General features: G+C 51.6%; 1 protein-coding gene across 1 annotated transcript in view; it reads right to left on the bottom strand.

Moving 5' to 3' along the window:
* Mindy4 (MINDY lysine 48 deubiquitinase 4) overlaps positions 1-22288 on the bottom strand; it is a 108187-nt gene that overhangs the window by 22449 nt on the left and 63450 nt on the right. Inside the window, exons 10-13 of the mRNA XM_059257879.1 lie at positions 19900-20001; positions 18417-18480; positions 17404-17469; positions 11685-11752 (exon numbers count right to left, since the gene is read on the bottom strand). Coding sequence (XP_059113862.1) covers positions 11685-11752; positions 17404-17469; positions 18417-18480; positions 19900-20001 — 300 coding nt within the window. The remainder of the gene's footprint in view (positions 1-11684; positions 11753-17403; positions 17470-18416; positions 18481-19899; positions 20002-22288) is intronic.

Here is a 22288-nt window from a genome sequence, read left to right as displayed (position 1 = left end):
GACAGGTGGAGTGAGAGCCTGATTTCTAGGCCTCTAGAGCTACACACAGACCTGGATACATACTGCCCACCAGGTACCCTGCCCAGGGCCTGGTGTGCTTCCTGCGTTCATACCCCAGAAAGAGCACTGAGCTGGGGCCAAGGGTAGGAAGGGCTTTGTGATTAAACATTTGTTTTTCCTTTTAATGGAAGAGGAGAACCTGGTCTCAATAGTCGCTTTAAATTCAAGATCCCCACACACTCAAAAACTCAAAACATACACTCCAATCCTCTGCTCTTCCAAGATAACCCCAGAAACTCAAACTCCACCATCCTTGCCAGGAAACTGTGTGCGTGTGTGTGTGTGTGTGTGTGTGTGTGTGTGTAGCTGCTAACGGAAGGTCAAATGGGAAACTAGTGCTCAGGAGATGGGCCTCCGGTAGCATCACAGAGACACGTAAAAAACCGCAAAGACCCAGGGTACTCTAGGAAGGCCACCAGAAGCCGACCATCGTGCCTGGGAGAGAGCCAGCGAGGGGTGACTCATGGCCAGCACAGTGCTGGGCTGGCGCTAGCTGAGGCAGAAGAATTGATGGAAACGTTCTCTGTGGCATATACAACATCTTCTGACGAGGAGAAAATAACCTCAAAGCAGCCCTGGGGGGACTGATAAGCATCGCTGGCCGCAGGCCACCTGCGGCTTTCAGAAGCAGTCCGATCTTCATAAGATCTGGGCCACATGTTCACCCAGCGGGCTAGAAAGCCTGCGTCAGCTGGGAGAAGAGGGACCAGCAGAACGGACAATGGGAGGAAATGGTAATTGCATCCTTAGGTGCAAACACGATGGGAAATTCAGAAGCGGCTCGGATCTTAAAAGGGAGGGACATGTGTATTTCACATTAGGGCACTTGGGAGACGCCAAGGAGCAGCTTATGGCTTAGGAGATTTACAACTTTGGCAAATAGCAATGCCCAGTCCTCCTCCCCTGGGGAGCTCTGACAGAGCGCACGTGTGAGGAGTCCTGGGGCAGAGGCCATCCTCCTCTGCTTGGGCTGTACCAGTTTACACAGAAGCCTGACCCAGCCCTAAGTTCTAGCTCCAGCCCACTCACTGTGTAATTGCTAGTCTTCCTTCCCTGGGCCTCAGCCTCCCATTCTGGAGCAAAACAGTCTTGGTCTGAATTCTCTCTCTCCAAATCCATATATTGAACCCACCTGAAGAAGCAAGCCTGCCTAAACAGTCCCAGTTACTCAGGGAGCTGGGGCAGGAGGATTGAAAGTCCAATTAGCCTGGCGTGGGGATGCACACCTTTAACCCCAGCACTTGTAGAGGCAGGCAGATCTCTAAATTCGAGGCCAGAGTGGTCTACAAAACTAGTTACGGGACAGCCAGGGATACACTGAGAAACCCTGTCTTGAAAAACAAACGGAGGAGGAGGAGGAGGAGGAGGAGGAGGAGGAGGAATAAGAAGAAGAAAGTCCAAGGTCAGCCTGGGTTAGAGCAAAACTGTTTCAAATTTTAAAATGAGAAAAGAATTTGTTCAACAAATGTGAGGCTCTCAGTTTAATCCTCAGTACAGTGTGTGTGTGTGTGTGTGTGTGTGTGTGTGTGTGTGCAACCCCAACCAACCCCAAGGCCCTCAGAATATGCATTTAGGGAAAGTGAGGGCCTTTAAATGGGTGCTTATATTAAAATGAAGCCAGCAAGGTGGGTCCTGATCCAGCCCAGCCTGCAGAGTTGTAGAAGAAGACTCTGTGTCCAAGTGTTCCCGGCCTTGTTAGCACCAGCCTAGGATACTAGGACAAATGACACCAATGTCCTCGTAGACTCAAAGCTCTCTTTCCATGAAATCTGTGCAGAAGCCCACTTTACAGAAGCTAAGGGCAGAGCTTCTGCGGTGAGGGCAGAGATGGGCTTGCTCCATAATCTCACTAGGATACTAAGCCATAAAGGCTAGGAGGCCAGGGTCCAGCTAGCCATGCCACAGAAGCTGTCCAGGGTGTGCTTCAGTCCCTCCAGCAAACTCTACTTTCCTGCACTGCAAAGCCAATAAGCACAGAGAAGGAAAGCCTGCGTGAACTTGACCATGGGAGGACGGACTCAGTAACAGATGCTCTGCTCGCAACTCTTCAGCATCTGGGAGTAATGGGCCAGGACCAAGAGACCTGACCTATGGGTCACTTTGTGACAAGAGGCAACAGAAAGCTCTTCTTGGGAGGGCAGCAAGGACCAAGCCCCTCAAACCTTCTTACCCTCTGGAGGTCCCCCAGCCACCGTGCTGTGCCAAGGAGTAGAACAAGAAAACCTCAGGCTCGGAGAGCCCTCGGGGCTTAGAAAACGCAGGCTCTAGGAGTGGCCTGGTTCAAGCTAGTGGTGTGCATCATCCAAGATTCAAGGCAGTTAGTGCTTCCGCCGTGGAGCAAGCTGACAGCACAGGAGCTTCACACCTGCTGTTTCAGGGTGTGAAATGCATTCTTCCAAATGCATTCTTCTCTCAAAGCTCTCAGAGGTGAGGAGGGCAAGACCCTCACCTCTCACTGATAGGGAAACTGAGGTCCCAAGAAAAGACTAGACTGTGTACTTGTGTGGTCACACCATGAGCAGGGCCAGTGTTCTCCGTGGCCTGAGACACAGCCAGACATTAGCCTCATCAGGCAGCTCCAGGCAGGCCAAACCCTTGAAGCCCCACCCAGGTTCCACCAACCCTGGCTCCAGCCAACTTGTCCCTTCACCCAAAAGTCTCCCATGTGAACATGGCATTTGGCACAGAAACTTCTGAATAGAATGGAAAATAATAGGCTCATGTAGCCTAGGGACATGGCCCCATCTGTAGTCACAACCATTTACCTGAACAGGGCAAGTCTGTGGCCAGCTCAGGGTGGCTCTTATCAAGTGAGCAACCCCTCCCCACTTCCCAGCCTGAATCCACACTGACAGAATAAGAGACCAGGGAATGGTTAGTGATCTCTGGGAACTTCTGGGATGGGAACAAGGGTGGTTGGTCCCTGACTCTGATCTCTGAAACACTAAGCCTTGTGTGGACAGCAATCAGCCATTCCTTTTCCACCTGACCATTAGTACATGGGCTGTGCAGAACCAGGTCCCCTGGGTGAGCACCTATGGCCCCTCCTAACGGCTGCATTCCTTCTGCACCCCCAACCTACTTCAAGGTGGCGAGTTTCTCAGTGGGAAGGGCAGCTGTGAAACAACAGAGAACCTGGGCTCTAAGTTGGGGATGCCTTGGTTCAAGCCCAAGTGCTGCCATTTAAAACATGCCCCTTCTTGGGAGTCTGTTCCCCCAAAGGCCGTACGAGCATGGTGATGTCTCCTTCTATTATGGGTTACTGTGAGAACAGAGTGAGATAAACTATATAAAGCCTCTGGCATGTGGTAAATGTCACTTCCTTTTTCCTACGATCACAACAATTAAAAACAGGAAAACAATGACTGAGAGGTCATGATTCCTGAAACCTCAGCCATTCATGTCACAGCCAAGAGCCGATGGTAAACCCAGGCCTCCAAAAGCTTGAAATATAGCCGAGGACATCTACAGAGGATTTGGAGAGGTGGTTTTTTTCCAGGAAGGCCCAGAGAAAAGGGACAGTGGTCAGATCCTTGGATGTCAAGTCTCTTCTTCCTCCTATGCTGTGTCCCCTGGGATAACAATAGCTACCCTACTGAGTTGTTATAAGGAGGAACCAGACCTTGGACAAGCCTTGCATATTGCAAGAGAGCACTGTGGCAGGAGTTCTAGGCCCTTCCCATTCCCGAGCAGTGAGAAGAAATAGAGAATACTTGGTGTAAGGAAGACTCTGAAGAGTGGAGAAAGGCCTTCCTAAAGGAAGAAAAAGAAAGCACAGGAACCCATGGCCTTCACTACTGCCCAGAGTACTCCCTAAGGAACCCATGGCCTTCACTACTGCCCAGAGTACCCCTAAGGATTCCATGGCCTTCAGTACTGCCCAGAGTGCCCCCTAAGAAACCCATGACCTTCAGTACTGCCCAGAGTACCCCTAAGGAACCCATGGCCTTCACTACTGCCCAGAGTACCCCTAAGGAACCCATGACCTTCACTACTGCCCAGAGTACCCCTAAGGATTCCATGGCCTTCAGTACTGCCCAGAGTGCCCCCTAAGAAACCCATGACCTTCACTACTGCCCAGAGTACCCCTAAGGAACCCATGACCTTCACTACTGCCCAGAGTACCCCTAAGGAACCCATGACCTTCACTACTGCCCAGAGTACCCCTAAGGAACCCATGACCTTCACTACTGCCCAGAGTACTCCCTAAGGAACCAGTGGCCTTCAGTACTGCCCAGAGTATCCCCCAAGCTACCTGTAGTTCATGATTCATGATCTCTCCCTGGCTTTGGTACTGCTCCTTCCAGGCAGACCCCAGCTGATTTTTCTACCTGACAAGCCTGAATTGCCAATCCTCAGAGCAGTGCAAAGTGTTCCCTGCTCCACAGAGAGAGCCCTCTTTAGCCCAGGGACAGAAATACTCCATCTCTCCTCTCCTTCCATCCCATCTCCAGGGCTCATACCCACTGTTCTTCATATGACCACTTTGTCCCTCTAGGAAGCAAGGGCTTTTAGGACCATGTGATGTCCTGTTGGGTCCTCACTGCCCAGAACTGGGCTCCAGACCCTGTGGATGCATAGCAGGTACCTGAGGTGCCAACCCCATTGTGGGAGAAGCTGTGAGCAAGCGAAGCCCTGATAACACCTAGATTCTGGGTGGCAAGCACAGGAAGGGAACTAAGCAGCCCACCCTGGGTCCAGGTTGCCCTTCTAAGGTTGAGTGCATTACCCTCCTCTTCCTCTGGATACCTGAGCCCTCAATGGTAGAGGTAGGGAGAACTAAAACACACACACAGGCCTGAGGGGCAGGAGGGCCTTCCACTCAGCTGTCAACCACACTGTATCTCGGACCACAGAGTGGGTCCCTCTCACGCATCCCCAGGCTCAGAGCCCACTGGCAGAGCTACTGCCCACAGCTAGCCCCAGTGGGCACTCCCCAGCGACAACTTGCCAACTCTGCAGCCTGGGGACCTAGCTCAGAGCCTAGCAGCTGAACTTGGGAGTACAGAAGGCCGTCAAGCTCCTGGGCTTGTGTGAGCCTATCTGAAACCTCGAGTTCACTCCTTCTAAGTGTTCAAGTACACCTGAGCAGCACTTGTCACCCTCCCACAGGGAAGAAGACCTGTGCACGGCCTATTGAACGTGGAGACACAAGTGACACTGCCAGCCATGTCACTGACTTACTTTCACTTCTCAATGATCCCTGAGAAGTGGGACAGGTGGTCTCAGGCCTACGGTCTATTCCTTGGATTGCCACAAGATCACAAAAGCCCGAGGTAGCAGCAACGGCCCTCTCCTTTTCTCCTCTACTTCTGGCTAAATTGCCTCCAGACTGCACATTCTGTGCCGGCTACATCTAGGTCAACTTGACCCAAACTCTAGTCAACTGAGAAAATGCCTCCCTAAGATTGACCTGTGAGCCAGCCTGCAGAGCAGCAGTTCTCAACCTTCCTAAAGTGGTGACCCTGTAATATAGTTCCTTGTGTTGTGGTGACCCCCAATTATTTATGTTGCTTCCTTATAACTATAATTTTGCTACTGTTATGAATAATAATGTAAATATTTTTGGAGCTAGAGGTTTGCTAAAGGGGTCTTGACCCACAGGTTGAGAACCAGTGCTGTAGAGCATTTTCTTTTTTTTTTTTTTTTTTTTTTTTTTTTTGTGGTTTTTCGAGACAGGGTTTCTCTGTGTAGCTTTGCGCCTTTCCTGGAACTCGCTTTGGAGACCAGGCTGGCCTTGAACTCACAGAGATCCGCCTGGCTCTGCGAGCATTTTCTTAATTAGTGATTGATGGGGAAGGGCCCAGCCCATTGTGGGTGGAGCCACCTGTGGGTTGACGGTCCTGGGTTCTATAAAAAAGTAGGCTAAAGTAGGCCTGGGGAGCAACCAGTAAGCAGCACTCCTCCACGGTCTCTGCATCAGCTCCTGCCTCCAGGTTCCTGCCCTATTTGAGTTCCTGTCCTGGCTTCCTTCAGTGATAAACTATGATGTGGAAGTGTAAGCCAAATAAACCCTTCTTTCCCCAACTTGCTTTTTGGTCATGGTGTTTCATCACAGCAAGAGAAACCCTAACTAAGACACATTCCTTAAGGGGAGAGGACGGAAGACCCTGGCCATGTCTTACAGGGCAGTAGAAAGGATGACCCAGCATAAGGGAGTCTGGGTGAGGCATCTGCTAAGACATGGGGATTTCCAGGACTTGGGTCTCCAGCAGTTTAGCTGGAAATGTTTGTTAGTGTCATCTCCTCTTGTGGGAAGTAATATTGGAATTCACTGAGGGACTTCTCCCATCTGCCAGCTGCAGTCTAAAGATCTTAATGGGTCCAGTACAAGGGCCCTTCTCCATCCTGGGCAGCCCTGCACATTATGGAGGAGCTCCAGGATGGAGATGGCTGGAGATCTCTCCAACAACATGGAGCCTATAGTTGTCTGTGGAGATGAGACCCCAGGAGTTGGGGCTCCTGGTCTTGGTGGCTTTTGTTTCTCATTGTCCAGGGCTGAGAAAGCTGGGAACTCTAAGGGCACTGCCTGCCAAGCACTGTGCACACAATGTAGGTTCCCCACAAGAGCTTCTCTGCTCTTGGCCTCCCTGCACATGTCTCTGGCCTCCTAGCTCCCCTCTGGGGGTCTGCACTGGACAGCTTTGTGCTTGCCTTTATCTGTTTCTGAGAGGCCATCCCTAAACTGACCTTGGCTCTTAGTCTCCTATGCTCCCCATGCCTCTACTTCCTGACCTAAGCCAAAGCATCCTATGCTGTGGGATGTTCTGTATGGCAAATGTGTTGCTAATTAGTCAATAAATAAAACACTGATTGGCCACTGGCTAGGCAGGAAGTGTAGGCGGGACAAGGAGGAGAATAAAGCTGGAAGTGGAAGGCTGAGTCAGAGAGACACTGCCAGCTGCCATGATGACAAACAGCATGTGAAGATGCCGGTAAGCCACGAGCCATGTGGCAAGGTACAAATTAATAGAAATGGGTTAATTCATGATAGAAGAAGTAGATAACAAGAAGCCTGCCACGGCCATACAGTTTGTAACCAATATAAGTCTCTGTGTTTACTTGGTCGGGTCTGAGGGGCAGTGGGACTGGCAGGTGAGAGAGATGTGTTCTGACTGTGGGCCAGGCAGGAAAACTCTAGCTACAATCCTACTTCACTGTGAAAGGTTCCCCAACCGACGGGGTGAACCTCTGGGCTGTGACTGTGTTCCTGGGGGCACACCAGGTTCCACACACTCTATGTCCAGTGCAGCCCGGGCTGGCCACACCATATGAGGCCTGGGAGCCTGACACCTAGCAGGGCGCAAACTGCAGCGTCTGGTTTTTCTTGGACACACAGCTGTTATATAAGAGAGGGGTGAGGATACAGAGGAGACACCCAAGTCCCAAAGACAGCATTTGTTCCCAGGTGTCTTCCTCCTACACCCGGGCTTTTACAGGAATGAGTTAAGCTTTGGCTTCTGCTTCCTGTGGCTGGGACTGACCTTTTGCCACCTGCCTTCTAGCCAGCGTTCATGGCTGACTTTCATTTCAGGGCTCTTTTCTCAAGGAAAGAAACGGTCCGGCTGCCACTGCTGTTTTTAATCTCAAGAGTTTCGAGAACAAGAGTCACACGGTGGGATGCCGTGTGGCCAGGCCCTGGCCCTCAATGCCTGGCTGCGCTGCCCAACATTATGTTTTTGAACTTTCAAGATTGCCCTTCAGCTGCCAAAGATGCTGCAGTAATGAGTACTGATGGTCTACTGGACAAAAAAATTCTGTTCAGGCTGCTGGCACAACGTCTTGCCACTGACCGGCACTGCCCCCACTGTGCTCCCCCAGCACCCTCCCTCTCCTCTCCCCACCCCCAGCCCCGGGTCACCCAGGCCTGACTTGGAGAGTCCTCTGACTTCAGGGCTCTGAGCATCCCTGGGAGTTTGCAAGAACTCCCTGGGGAAATCTCTAGCCACACCGCTCAGTGTGAGGAAGCCAGGCGAGCATGAAATGTAACATGGGCTTTACTGTACGCAACTGCAGATCTTAAGGAAGAATGTGAACAGCCTGGCATCGTGAGGAGAAAAGAATAACCTACACGAGCTCAGTCTTCACTGGGGGAAGCAAGGCTCAGAGGCCTGCTTCTGCCTGCTCCTAGGAGCAGCTGGGCTGCGTATGCTGGGTTTGCATCTGCCCATAGCTCCACTCTGGCTTAGAAATGACATGTGAGTGATATGCAGGCAACCTCTAGGCTAAAGAGAGAACCCTGCCAGGAAGGGGAGAGTGTGTGCCCCTTCTGTCACACATTCACATCACACATGTCATCATGCTATCCTCTGTACAATCTCAGAACAACAATATCCACCTCACTGCCCACCTGCCCCCATCTCCCCCCACACACAGTGTTTGGAAGGAACTAGGAAGGCCTTCCCAGCTCAGTACTGTCATGGCTAAGCAGCATTTGATATTAGAGCCTCTCTGGGCTCCTAGAACCTGTTTCCAACTACCACCCAAAGTACTAACAGACCATCCAGAACAGCATCAAAGGATTCTGCAAGCTGACTCGGAACCCAGAGCAGGAAGGCCCTCGGCTATAGTCTGCTCCCTACGTTTTTAAGCAGAGCTGGGATTTCTCCAAGGAAGAGCCATGCCAGATGTTGAGGAGGGGCAGACAGGGGACTAGCATTCCCCACCACCTCCACACTCACCAGGCACCTGACTGCATCTGCTTTACTCTGTGAGCTTTGAAATGGTGTGTGTGTGTGTGTGTGTGTGTGTGTGTGTGTGTGTGTGTGTGTTTTGTGTTTTTGAGAAATAAATTAGATTTAGTTTCATTTCAGTGAAAGTTTAAACAGTACTATCTAGCTCCAGTCAGCTAATGATAAAGAACTGAAGACACACTGGCTAGCAAGGGCTGTGGGTAGCTGAGTCGGGGAGGATCCAAGTGCCCTTGATCTACAATGAAGCTGTCAAAGGTTTGCATTTGTGGTTTCCCCGGTGGGCCACCTGGTGCCTAAGCTGGGTGACATCTGTACTATGGTGTCCAGATGTTTCTATGTCCAGATGTCTATGAAGAAAGACCTTTGAGGACTGCTGACCCCAAAGGTAGTAGACAGGAAGTGGGTTCTCCCAGTTCTAGGGCCACTACCCAGCAGAGCCAATCACCAGCAGAGCTGTTCCTCCAAAACTGGGGGCTGAGGGCTGTGGTCACTTCAACGTCACTCTCAGAATCTGGGCAGTACTGGGACTGCATGAGCTGCTCTTGCCCTCACTGTGGCCCCATCTTTCCTCCGAACAAAGCCCCTGGATCACAGGTGGGGCAGGCAAGGTTAGCTCTGCTGGGATTTCCCCACCTCAAGCAGCCTTCTGGGAGTACATGCAGACGTCACCCAGGCTACACAGACCTGCCCTGGTTCTCGATGAAGCCTTCAGTCTACATGCCTCATCGTGCTTGATCAGATCCAAAGTAATTGATGTCACCTCAAGTTTACTTCACACTGGACACCCCCGGCCAGGGACTGGTCTTCCCACCAGGCCCACCTCAGGCCCCATGGTGCTCAATCTTGGCAGGAAGCACATACTGGAAGCTAGCACTCAGCATGAACATAGCCCATCTTTCATGCTCCCAGAGGGTTGCCCAAGGTGGGAGCATCCAAGCAGAGGTGATCTTGCCCTACCTGTGTTCCAGGGGCTTCCTGTAGAGGAAAGATGGGGCAAACCATGAGGGATAAGTAGCCCAGGAAGCTCCAGTTCTTAGGGGAAGAAACTCCAGCACAGAGGAGCAATCAGTCCGGACCCTAAATCTGTCTATCACCCAAAATTCGCCTCTGTATGCAGCAAACCAAAAAAGCTAGGTAGGGCGAGCCTGCTTGGTAGCTGGCTGCCAGCTTGCCTTGCTGTGTAGCCTCGGCAAACCATTCACCTCCTAAAGCCACAGTGACCATAGTGGACCCACCCAGTGGGGTGGGGTTGAGACTCCATGTGGTTCAGTATGACTGTCAAGGCAAAGAGTGGGACACATTGAAGCTGCAGATGCTACAGATGCAGAAGCAGAACATGTTGGCTGTCATTATTCTCACTGCACATTGGTCTGTCCTCTAAAGAAAGGTGAGGAGAGAACACTGGGGTGAGACAAAGCCCAACCCACAGCAGGTCCCTATTCAGCTCCTTGGGAAGGAAGAGGCCTGACCTAGACTATCCTACCTTAGGGACCCCAAGACACTTGCCTACAGGGCTCAAGAAAGCTGCCCAGAGGCCCTGGAGTCAGTTGGACCACACCTTTGTGTCCATGTTACATATGTGCAGATCCCTGTGCATGCCTATCTAGGAGTCAGTGTCTATGTGTCTGTGTGTCCATCCATGCATGCGTGTGTGTGTGTGTGTGTGTGTGTGTGTGTGTGTGTGTGTGTATGTGTGTGTGTAGTAAGCTCAAGCACACATGTATGCACATGCATGTGTTGCCAGAAATGTAACTGCTATCCCCACCCTGACAGATGCCCACAAGGGACAAAGCCTGGATGGGACCTGCCCTGACCTGCCTGGCCAGGTTGAATGGGTCAGTGAGAGGTGGCAATAGTTCTCTGCTCGGCCAAATGGGAAGATCACTTGGATGCAGAGCCCTGAGTCCCTTCTGGAGGGAGAGGGCTACAGGCAGGAGCTTGCATGTGGCCAGGGTGCTTACTCACTTCAGGCTGCTCCAATGAGTGCAGCCGTCAGTGCGTCCATAGGCAGGATAACCTGGACCCTGGGCCAGAAGTCCCTGCACAGATGGGGAAGCTGAACGGAGAATTACCAGGCTGGGTCCCCAAGAGCAGAGCTCCCCTCAAGTGAGGCTGAAAGCTCCCTAGGCCGCCCTCCCTCCATCCAGGGATTAACAAATCAAGCCTGGGAGAAGGTAGAAAGGCTTATGGTCTCCACGCACGTGAGCCCATACCAGGAATGAATCATATCATTATGGCAGGATTAGAAATAAAATGCCATTAGAAAGTGCTGTGCACACTCGGGTTTAATAAGGTCAGCAGCAGCGAGCAGCAGGAGGGCCAGTGCACGAGGCTGCAAAGCCCCATGCCTCCTCCCACCCACAGCAGAGGCCCAGGGCGACAGCACTAGGCCACCAGTCCAGCTGACACAACAGGGGAACAAATGCTCTTTCTGCCAGGGCAACCCAGGCTCAGCCCTTTCTCCAGACCTGCTAAGAGCCATTTCCCAAATCCCCCTCACCAGGTACTCCTAAGCAGACTCCCTCCCCCAGAGTTCCGCACCCTAGACCTGCCTCTGCTTGGAAGGAATGGAGGATCGATCGATTGTACTGCACAGAAAATTCATGTGCTATTAATCCGCTGGGTTCCCTCATGGCAATGCCCAGGTCTCTGCCTCCATTACCCACCCTGCACACGTGTCAGGGGAATCTCACTGCGTGCTCAAGCCCACGGGCACTGCAGTTGCATGGAAGCTCTTTGAGGGAGGGAGAGGCCTCCCCCGCTGTCCCTGGTACATATGGGAAGGGCACAGAAGGTAGCCCCAGGAAGATGTGTATATAGATTGTGACTGCTCTTCTCCAGCCCAGCCAGCTCTCCTTCCTGGCTGCTTCATCAACTGTGCTGCCCGGAGAGCAAGACCGACAATAAAGGGAGACAAAGGGAGATACTCACAGCTCCAGGGACCTGGACAGGATGGCAGACAAGGTGAGCAGGATGCAACCATAGGGTCCCACTTCAAACTGAGGGAGGAGGAAAGAGGAGCTGTCAGACACACACTGCCACCTCAAGCCAACTGTGCAGCCATATCTAGGGGAAAGCCTGCCAGGGCCACGGCTTCATGGCCTCCAGCCCAGTCACAGAGGTTGGTGGGTAGCCATAGAGGATACATCCCATTCAGATCTTCCTAGCCAGGCCTTCTGAAGGACAGAGGAGCACAGAACTGAGCCCCCAAACCTGGGCAACACAAACACCATCATGGAGCCCATATATGACCTCAGAAGCACCAAAGCCCCGGAGCTAGCGGCAGTGACAGAACATTCCATCATGGGACCACTGTCACCTCTGACCCTGACGGAAGAGAGCTGAGCTCTGCTGTTATCGCCTCTACCAGAGAACGAGCTGCCCAGCTCCTGTGCAACACAGTGGAGGTCTAAGAGGGCTCTGCTTGACACAACTCCTTATACAGAAGACCTGAGTTAGTCAGTCAGTAAGTAGACAGCAGATGTGGAACAGGGCTGGAAGCCAGCAAGTTGCCCACTTTTGTTACAAAGTTGCCCTTTTAAAAGGGTTTTTAAATATACAATTTTGATTATCTGGTTATCTTGGGTTTCATTTGTCTGATACTAAAATGTTGCTGATGCTTCATCTGGCCTATTTTGCACCTTAGTCTCCAGCCCATGGCTGCTGGCTCTACCACTTGAGCTAGCCATGTGGCTGTGGAGGTGTTTCTGAACTTCCTGGTTCCTACCCACCTTTCTCCACTGTAAACTACAGGCAAAGGAGGAGTCTCTGCTTACAGCAAATTGTAAAGCACTTAGAACAGGTCCTGCCTGGCACCCACAGTGGCTGTGGCACACTATGGTTTAGAGCAGGGCATGCCTGGCACCCACAGTGGCTATGGCACACTATGGTTTAGAGCAGGGCATGCCTGGCACCCACAATGGCTGTGGCACACTATGGTACACTTCTAGCTCTGTACTATCTACCTGACTCATTAGCCCAGGGACCACAGCTGTGCTGGTTAATTTTGTTCGTTGTTATTATTGTTCTGTTTTAGTGTTTGGCAACTTGACACAAGCTAGAGTCATCTGGTAAGAAAATGCTCAGCTGAGAAAATGCCTCCACCAGATTGCCTGTACAGAGCAAGTCTGTAGGGCATTTTATTGACTGATGATTGATAATATGTTATTATTATTATTATTATTATTATTATTATTATTATTTCTTAAAAGCCTGTTCTTTTCTAATAAGAGACAGAAAGGGAGTGGATCCAGATGAGGGGGGACAGTGGGGAGGAACTGGGAGGAGTAGAGGGAGGGGAAACTGGAATCAGGATGTTATGTGAGAAAAGAATATTTTCAGTAAGAGGGATAAAAGTAAAAATTAAAAATGTTTAAAAACAAAATAAAACAGCAGAATGAGAAAGCCATGGGAGCAAGTCAGTAAGAAGCATTCTACGGCCTGTGCTTCAATTCCTGCTCCAGGTTCCTGCCTTCAGATCCTGCCCTGATTCCCTCAGTGATAGAGTATGACCTAAGAGTTGTAAATTGAAATAACCCTTTCCCTCCACAAATTGTATTAGTCATGGCATTTTATCAAAGCAATAGAAACCTAAGACAATGGTCTACTGAAATGCAGAATCAATAGCTCCCAGCCCCAAACCAGTAAGAAATTTGACTCCTCCCACTTGGGCATGACGAACTGTGTTTGAAGATGCAGTTATAATAGTACTCTTTGTATGTCAACAATAATTTTTGGACTTAAAGCTAAAAAGAGAAATGGCTATTTCAACATGAATGATGTAACCGAGTACATTTTCATTCCTTCCTTGGCTACCAAGAAACTCAGAATTAAATATGGTATTCCAGTTCGGAAACTATGATAGCTCGAAGTTCTAATAAAATTATCTTTCCTTCAAAGTACAGTCTTTGTTTTCATCTTGTAACTCAAATCGTCAGTTAACTGAGCATAAAAACACACTAGTGAGTGAAGTTCCTGCACCAAGAGCATGTTCCCTCGAGGCACAGTAGCGCACATCTGTGATCTCAGCCCTGGAAGGTGGAGGGTACTGCAAGCTCAGGCCCACTGTGGGCTATAAATGACTGTGTGGTCAAGCTGGACTGTGCAGAGAGAACCTGTTTCCAAAGTAAACAACACAGGAGGCTGGTCTCTACTAAAGGGGCTACCTAAGAAGCAGGTGGGCCTGTGTCTGCTCGGTACGGGTAACTCAGAAAGGAAAAGGGAAAAAAAAAAGAAAAAAAAACTTGGAAAGTGTGGAGAATGGTTCATCCAGCACAGGGTTACAAGCTCCTCTGGAAACACAGGGGAAGGTGTCACACAAATCTGAGTGGAGAAGGAGAGTTTCAGAGAGGGCTTTCTGGAGGTGTGATGTCTAACAGAAGTCCAGGAGACAGCAAGAAGAGAAGTTACCCCTGCTTCAGCCAAGGAAAGCGAGTGCAAGGGCCCAGAGGCTGGTCAGAGGGGACCAGAGAGCCTAGAAAACACCACCCATTTTATAAACATTCTCAACTCGGACTTTGGTAACAAACAAAATGAATGAATATCGCTCAACCTCATCTCAATCCTGTGACCTCGAACCAGGCACTTGGTACTGTGGCTTCTACAATGAAAAACAAAGATGACTAAGACCCTGCCTTGCAGATTTCCTGGGTTATTTATGGTGCACATTCTCAAAGACAATTCCTGTGGATGTGACGGTTGCAAAGTAATGCTGCTGTCCCCACTCAGGTGACCTAAGCTTGGCAGGACTTGGACGGCAGATCCTGTGTGCAGCTTTGACACAACCTTGCAGTATCCTTAGGGAAGTCACCAAGCTCACCTCTGTCTCCCCTTCTGCTATGGCGTTACTCTTTGTCTAGGGGAAGCCTCAGGTTTAGGATCTGTCTCCCCAGCCAAGCCTGAGGAGCCTATGACCCTGTAGGGCTGCAGCATAGCTGCAAACAGGCCATGTGAGTCACGGACGCTGAACTCACAATGCACAGTGAGAAGCTATTACTGCGCAGTGTGGCGCGGTCCCAGGCCTTAGGACTCCTCAGAGAGAGCTTGCCTTGTTCCCCCAGAGGGTAGAGAACCCAGACCAACTTGGCCTTTTTGCCCTCTCAGGACACCACTGAATGGCACCAATATTCCTTCTTGCTTTTAAAAATATTTATTAAAATTATCTCATCAAATTCAAGCTGCCAAGACATGGGAGGCCTCAGGGCATCATGATGGCATGAAAGGCAACCTGGGCCGGAAACCATGGCTAAAGGTGGGAACAATGTCTGCTGCCACTTGGGAAGAAGGAACGGTTCTCTCAGCACAGCTCTGGCCCTGGAGAGACATGAGCCCACGGAGGTATTCCGATGGGCAGCTGGACAGAAGCCTCCCGCACTGGCTTGGGCCACCAGACTCCTCTCAAGTGGTGAACAGCAATGAAAACAACATGGAGGCTGTTGATTTGGGGCTGTGGTGGCATGCATTTCCAAGCCTGGCACGAGGAGCCTCTCTTAAGCACAGCCCATGAAAAATGGATTTGGTGTCCTCAGTGCTGAGGCAGCTCAACTGCTTCCAGAGAAAACAGAAATGAAGCTGTGGGGAAAAGCACTGTTTCCAGAGGAATGGGGCCCAAGTACGGACTAGACAGACTGCCCTGAGGAGCCACGGCCAGCAAAGAGACATGCCTAGAGCCCTAAGGTGGAACCGAGGGCCCTCAGCTGACAGCAGGCCCCTCTCTCTGAACTCCTTCCTGGTTTCTGTCATGCACAGGCTTCATGGAAACCCCAGGCTGAGGCACCAGATCCCACTTGCAGGCAAAGATACATAGGCCCTAGTGCTGAGGGCCACCATCACTGCAGGGGCAGTGACCTGGCCAAGGAGCCTTTCATCGACTGCATTACAGCCCCTGGTTGGTCCTCGGTCACTTTCCTTCTCTGGCTAGAACAGCTCCATGCTCCATCTGCCTAAGGGGACAACCTTCTGTTGGCATCCCTTAGGCACACCGTTGTGTCCTCAGACACCTCCATTCAACAGGCAGCCCTGATTCTGCTCAGAGTGCCTGCGCTTTGTGTAGAAAGCATTTGCCACAGGTGCTCCAGGGTCTTCATTGATCCAGGAGCTTTTCAACTGCTCCAGCTTCTCCAGCTTCCTCATCTCTACATGAGGAAACAGGGCTTTCCCAAGGCCAAGGCCACATGTAACAGGAGGTCTCTTAGCCCTTGTTCCAAGCTCTCTCATTGCTCTCAGCAAGGCGAGGGGGGGGGGGGGCTGTGCCATTGCTAGACACCCTTCAGGGTTATTCTAAGAAAAAAAATAGAACCATGGATGGGGCAAGTGACAGACAGCTAGTTTAGGACCTTCCCTAGATGCCAACCCCTCTGCCTAGACCCAGCTGGAAGCTGCCCTAACCGAGACAACTGTACAGGCCCCCATCTCTCCTGGGCTGCCCCAGAATGAAGTGACAGCTCTAGGAAGAAAGGCCTTCAGTGGGGCCAGTGCCCCTTGACCATGCCTGTCTTCAGTTATTCTTAGAGTGGGACTCTGTTTCCTTCCCAGGGAACATCTGGTGCCGTCAGGGTCAGGATGCTGCTGGGGCTGTGCCAAGACCCTCAGGACCTTCAGGGAAATGTGCTGAGAAAGAGCATCTAACAGGAGGAACTTTAGGTTGAGTCCCACCTCCAGCCAATTCTCCCTGCGAGGCTCATCACTCAATGCCCCGCCCCCACCTCACCACCACCACCACCACCACCACCACCACCACCACCACCATCACCACCACCACCACCGCCACCGCCGCCCCGCCCCCTGCCCTGAGCCTTTCCTGACTCTCATGGAGCAGGACCATTTCAGAAAGGACTTCCTTCTTTATATGCCTATGCCTAGGGCTTCTGCACAATGTGTGAGGCAGGCACAGCTGTTATCCAGGCACGACAGATGAAGTAACTGAGGTACAGAGAGCTTCAGGATGGTGCCCAAGTCTCAGAGCCACTCAGAGTCAAAAGCAAGATCCAAAGCCAGGCTGACTATCCCCATAAGTCAAGTCCTTTGCCCCTCAAATGTATGATCTATCCTCCACACACTCCATAGTGCTTTATCCCACTGGGAATTACAAGACCCCTATGTTTCCCCTCTAACCTAGCCATAGGCCATGAGCCAATCTGAGAACCAGCAGTGAAGTGCAGGTCTACTGGCGCAAACCAGGCGCTGTAGGATCCTGCATGGTTCAGCCCGCCTCCCCAGGTCACTGGCGAGGTCCTGGGCCAAGCAGGGTCCCCTGCAGCCCCACCGAGAAAGCTACTTTCTTGTCACCTCCCAGCTTGTCCTAGAACCCTCTCTGCTGATTCAGAGTCTAGCCTTCCTGAGTGGCTGCTTACTTCAGCAGAGGGAAAGCCCTAGAAAGCCAAGCCTCAACTTGGCTTCTACTCCCAGATGCAGCCCAGTTGCCACAGCTCCCTGGGCCCTCTGACCACTACCAACCTGCAAGGATGTCATGGAAACTGTGTCTCCCACCCACAGCCGCACTTCTCCAGCCCCCGTCAGCACTTTCTGCCCAGTCTCTCTGCCAACCCCAGGGTGGAGGTGACCAGAACACTACTCCGCCTACCACCCTCTTCCATAAAGAAATTCGGAAGCTTAGCAATGCTCACGCCACCGAGGAAACCGCTGCTCATACCTGATGAATGCTCTGCTGGAGAAACGTCACCAGGTCCTCAGAGCAGGTCAAACTATACAAGGTGAGCTGTGAAGAAACACACACAGGGTGAGCTACATGTCCCCAGGGACTGTGCCCAATGCCGGGTCAGGTCCTGTAGCCCTGGCTTTACTATAAAAAAAAAAAAAAAAAAAAAAAAAAAGGTGCACAGTGTCTTGTGAGTGATTCTGGACTGTTCAGCAATGCTGGGTGAGCTGGTGCAGAGTCCCCTGTACTCCCCTGTCATGGTACACAGGGATCCAGCTCCCCATCTTTCGAGGGTGGGACAACGAAGAGGAGGGGCAGGGAAGAATCACTTCTCCGTGTCACCATGCTAGGCCAGGTCAAAACCCAACAGGCTGTTCTCAAGCAGGTCAGCAAAAAAAACCCATGTCCAGAACACGTCTAATCAAGCAAGGCCCTGAATGAGGGTTCGGGGGTCACATGTGCACATGGCTAAGTCATAGGAAACAAATCGGCTAAAATAAAAACAGTCCGTGAAGGGGTATGAAGTTTTGACTATCTCCACTGTATCTGCATTCTCAGTAATATGTCTTTCCTACTTCTTCCCTGAGCCTTGCACTCAGGTTGGGCCTATGACTGCTGCTCCATGCTATCAATTCCCCCCCCCCCCGACTTTCTACATTCCAAAGCCTCTCCCCATCCACGAGAATCCTAGAAAAGACACTAGAGACAGACACAGGAGGTGCAGGAGGCCAGTGTAGCCAGGGGACACTGCACACAGGGTCCCCAGGGCACAGAAAGCACCCCATACCTGGGCACATGGAGGCGATAGGGAGACACTGGGCCTCCCAGCCAGTGAGCCAATCCCCAAAGCCACCCACCTCTCCCTGACCCCCAAAGGGCAGAATTCTGGGGGCCTGGGCTGCAGGGATGGCCAGCCAGCCCCAGCTGGGGGAGGATTTACTTATATGAAAGGAGATAGTCCCCAAACAAGGCCAAAGGTGGCACGATAGTTTTCCAGAAAGCCGTACTGTTTCTAAGACTCCATCTGCTTTGTATTTCCCTGTTGGACTGAAGTGTGGTGTTCCTGAAGCCCTAAAAAGGAAAAGAAGGTGCGTAAGTCCTCCACCAGATGAAAAGGCACGCCCTCCTGCCAGCAAGACCACATGTGCCATGAAATAAATGAGGACGGGAGAAACAGCTCCAGAGAGAAGAGAGCCAAGGGGTTCTCGTTTTTCCTGCTCTGAACTCACCCACGAGTCCAGGGCATGGAAAAAGAGAGTGGTGGGTGAGCTCGGAACAACCACGCCTATGTCTGGCAGGAGGAGACCTGACTCTCCCTTACAGTTGGCAAACACATCTGCCGAGGAAGGACTGCCAGCTTGCCGCTGTCTTCACGGAGGCCAGGATTCCAGCCATCCTCTTCGAAGCCTCCCCACCCACTGAGACAACCCCCAGCAACAACAGGGTGTGTAGCCCAGGGCAGTTCTGACTAAGAGTAGGATCTGGGTCGGGACCCACTTGTCACCAGCTTCTACATGGCCCGGGACACACCACCTTTCCTCTCTGGGCTTCTGTTCTATAAAGTCTTGACCCTCTGCCCTTAGAGCTGCCAAATTGATAGGTGCCAAGGTTAATAAGCTGCCTGGCATAAGGCAGGTAGCAGTAGCTGACGACTCTAACCACAACTGATGTGATAGATACTGCCCTAAGCACATCACATTTATTACCCACCATTATTATTTACATTAATAAATGCTTCATACTGGTAACATTATTAGATTTAATACATATCATTTATTTATGCTTACTCATTTAGTTCTCACAACCACTAAGTCATTATTATTATCACCCCCATTTTCTAGACAAGTCAACAAATGATAGCGAGGTGAGGTCAATTCTCGAGGTTACATATCCAACAAGCAACAGCTTTGAGAGTCTGCCCTAGAGAGCCCCCCTTCTTAAGCACTATGCTAAAGTAACCAAACTGGTCCCCAAACCACATCCTTCACCAAAGCTTAGCCACAGAGCTGGGCAAAGTGATGTTTCCACCCTGAGGGGCAAGGCTGAAGATCCAGCAGACTACCTGAGGGCGGGGTAGGATGGAGGTGCTGTCAAGGTAACAGAATCCAGGGCCTAGGTTGCAGCCTCTGCCACTCACCTCTCTATCTCATCCTCACTTGGAATGAGGTCCAAGTGACACAGGCAGAAGTATGCCTTGGGGTCTTGGATGGTGGTACAGATTCATGATGTCACAGCTGAGTCAGCCTGTGGCCTCAGCATCAGGGAAACACTGAGGAGAACTGAGTGTCTGGGTTACAGGCTTTCTCCTGTGCTTCCTGGGTGGCAGGCAGGCAGGAGCACACTCTCCTTCATGAGTCTGGAGTCTGGACATCAGCAGAGCTCAGCTGCCCAGCACACAGACTCTCTGTCCTAGACCAGGACAGCCTTAGCCATCAGCTGGGCCAGAACAAGTTGGGGATTAAATGGGATACGATCCCCAGAACCACTTACAGAGCAACCACGGCTTGCTTTCTGCCTCCAGCTCGCCACAAGATGTCTGCAAGGGCCAGGGCAAGGCAGTGGGTCCTCTGGGAGTCTGAGGGCTGCAGCCTGCTAATGAGAAAGGGGACATGTTTAGGTTCATGAAAACACAAAGCAGAACAGGCATGCCCTATCAAACACGTTTTTCCTTGCAGGCTAGGGATCCCTGGCTAAGCTTCGGGGTCTGTAGGCTCTACAGATAAGAACCATAGGAGGAGCTTTGAGAGGGGGCCTTGAGGTTAGGGACAGGAATATTACCTACTGGAGCAAAGAGGACCTCAGAGGCTTGGCGGGGCCTGGACATGAACTACTAGAGGAGTTCTCATTCTGACAGGACCAAGAATACGCTGGCACTACTGCCACACTACCCTGCCCTGGCCTTGGCCAGTCCCAACAGCTAGGGGCGGATGAGACCACAAGCGGTCAGGAGCCAGTACCTAAGTAGCTGACTGTGTAAATACAAGTTATGGGTGAGGAAGTCAGACTCAGGGATGGCTGTAGGGGTGCTTCCACGCTGCCAACTGAAACCAGCGTGTGAGTGGCAGCAGTGGCCTGTTGTGACGGGAGCTGGCACTCCCTCCTCAGACCCCTTGAGAAGCTGTGAGATTCATGGAAAGCAGAGGACCAAGTGGGCTGGCATAGATTTCCTAGATGAGAAGGGCTGCTAGGATGGACCTCCGGGGAAGGCACAGGAGAGGAAGGCCGGAGAGAGAGAGAGGCAGGACCCAAAGCAGCAGCACGTAGGCGCAGGGTAGTTTTAGGAAGCTCAGTCGGTCACCACATCTAAAGCCGTTGAGCCATCCTGCAATAAGAACGGTGACTAAGAGGTTCCTGGGACACAGCGAGAATACGAGGGAGGAAGGCAGCGGCCAAATATAGCCGTTTCTTTCCACTTGGCATTTCCAGGCCTCCTCGTGCGATGCTCCTGGCTTCCCTCTGTGCTCTGTGGAGCTCCCTGCATTCTTGCAGAAGCTGGCTTGAATCTCTTCCTAGCCAACAAGATGAAGACTTGCTGGGGGCAGGGCACAGGAATGCACACTGAAGAACTCCAGGTTTTCACTAACCACAGAACGCCTGACCTCCACACCGGGATGCGTGAGCGAGAGAGTGCTGGAATCCGCCCCTCCTGCCAGCGGAAGAGGAGAGAAACCAGGAGACCAGTAAACAGCTACCATGGTGGGACACAGGGCCACGCATCTACAGCCAGGCTGTTATTTAAAGTGAAAATCTACTTGTTTTAAAACAAAAGATGGCAAGACACGGTGGTGCCTCCGTTTCCCCATTTAGAAAGTGGCATCAACACTGAGCTCCCCTCAGGGTTGGGAGCATCCTGACGCATGGGGAGTTTTCAGTCTCTGGTTCCATCACTACTGTCACCACATGGGCCACATCCACAGACGGGGGCGGGGGGGTTCACCTGGCACCTACTGACGTGGAGCTCCTGCACTGACTAGGCTGTGGAGGCAACAAGATGAACAATGAGGCTCAGCCTGGAAGAAAAGAAGCCAGTGACCGCCTGATGCCTCCTCCAACTCAGGAAGCCTGCCATATTTCTCACAGGAAATGGGGACCGTCTCATCGCCAAACCGGATGGCCTACACTGTTGGGAGCACAGACCCAGGTCAGCACTTGCTAGGAAAATAACATTGAAAAAACATTTCTCTGGGTTTCAGCAGAGGCCATGCCAAGGACAAGGCAGCCTGGATGGTAGAGACGGGCAAACAACAGGCGAGAGGGTTTGGCTGTTAATTCTTTGGATTCGGAAACTACAGACAGGCTTCTCGGCTCTCCAAACGACGGCAATGGCTTACTCACTGCATGCCCGCATCTCATGTCCACCTTCTTCTGACCTGTGCTCCACTGAATGGTTACTCCCCTCCTCCCGCTGACTTTTATTCTCTCCTCGACCACCTCCCGCCTCATAGTACACATGCACCAGCATGTTCGAGATGGGACTTCTTCCCACAATGACCCCACCTCCACCCAGATTAAACCCTCACCATGCAGGAGCTGTGTAAAAGCTTGCCTGAACAGAAGCACACTGCCTGGGACACCCATGGCTGGAAAACCCACAGTCAAGGAGCCATGGGGACCCCATCTGAACACTGCGCTTGAAGTGAAGGACTGAAACATGCAATCCTGGCTTGGGAACCTTTCAGCGCAGTGACAGTCAAGATTTTTATTCATGTACATTGCTGTTTTATCTGCCTTTATGTCTATGTGAGGGTGTCAGGTCCCCTGGAACTGAAGTTACAGACAGTTGTGAGCTGTCACGTGGGTGTTGAGAATTGAACCTGGGCCCTCTGGAAGAGCAGCCAGTGCTCTTAACCACTGAGCCATCCCTCTAGCCCGTCATTTA

This window comes from Peromyscus eremicus, chromosome 3 (assembly GCF_949786415.1).
Source record: "Peromyscus eremicus chromosome 3, PerEre_H2_v1, whole genome shotgun sequence".
Classification (NCBI taxonomy): domain Eukaryota; kingdom Metazoa; phylum Chordata; class Mammalia; order Rodentia; family Cricetidae; genus Peromyscus; species Peromyscus eremicus.
Note: the sequence above shows the minus strand (reverse complement) of the source record. Positions and strands in the feature narration are given on the sequence as shown.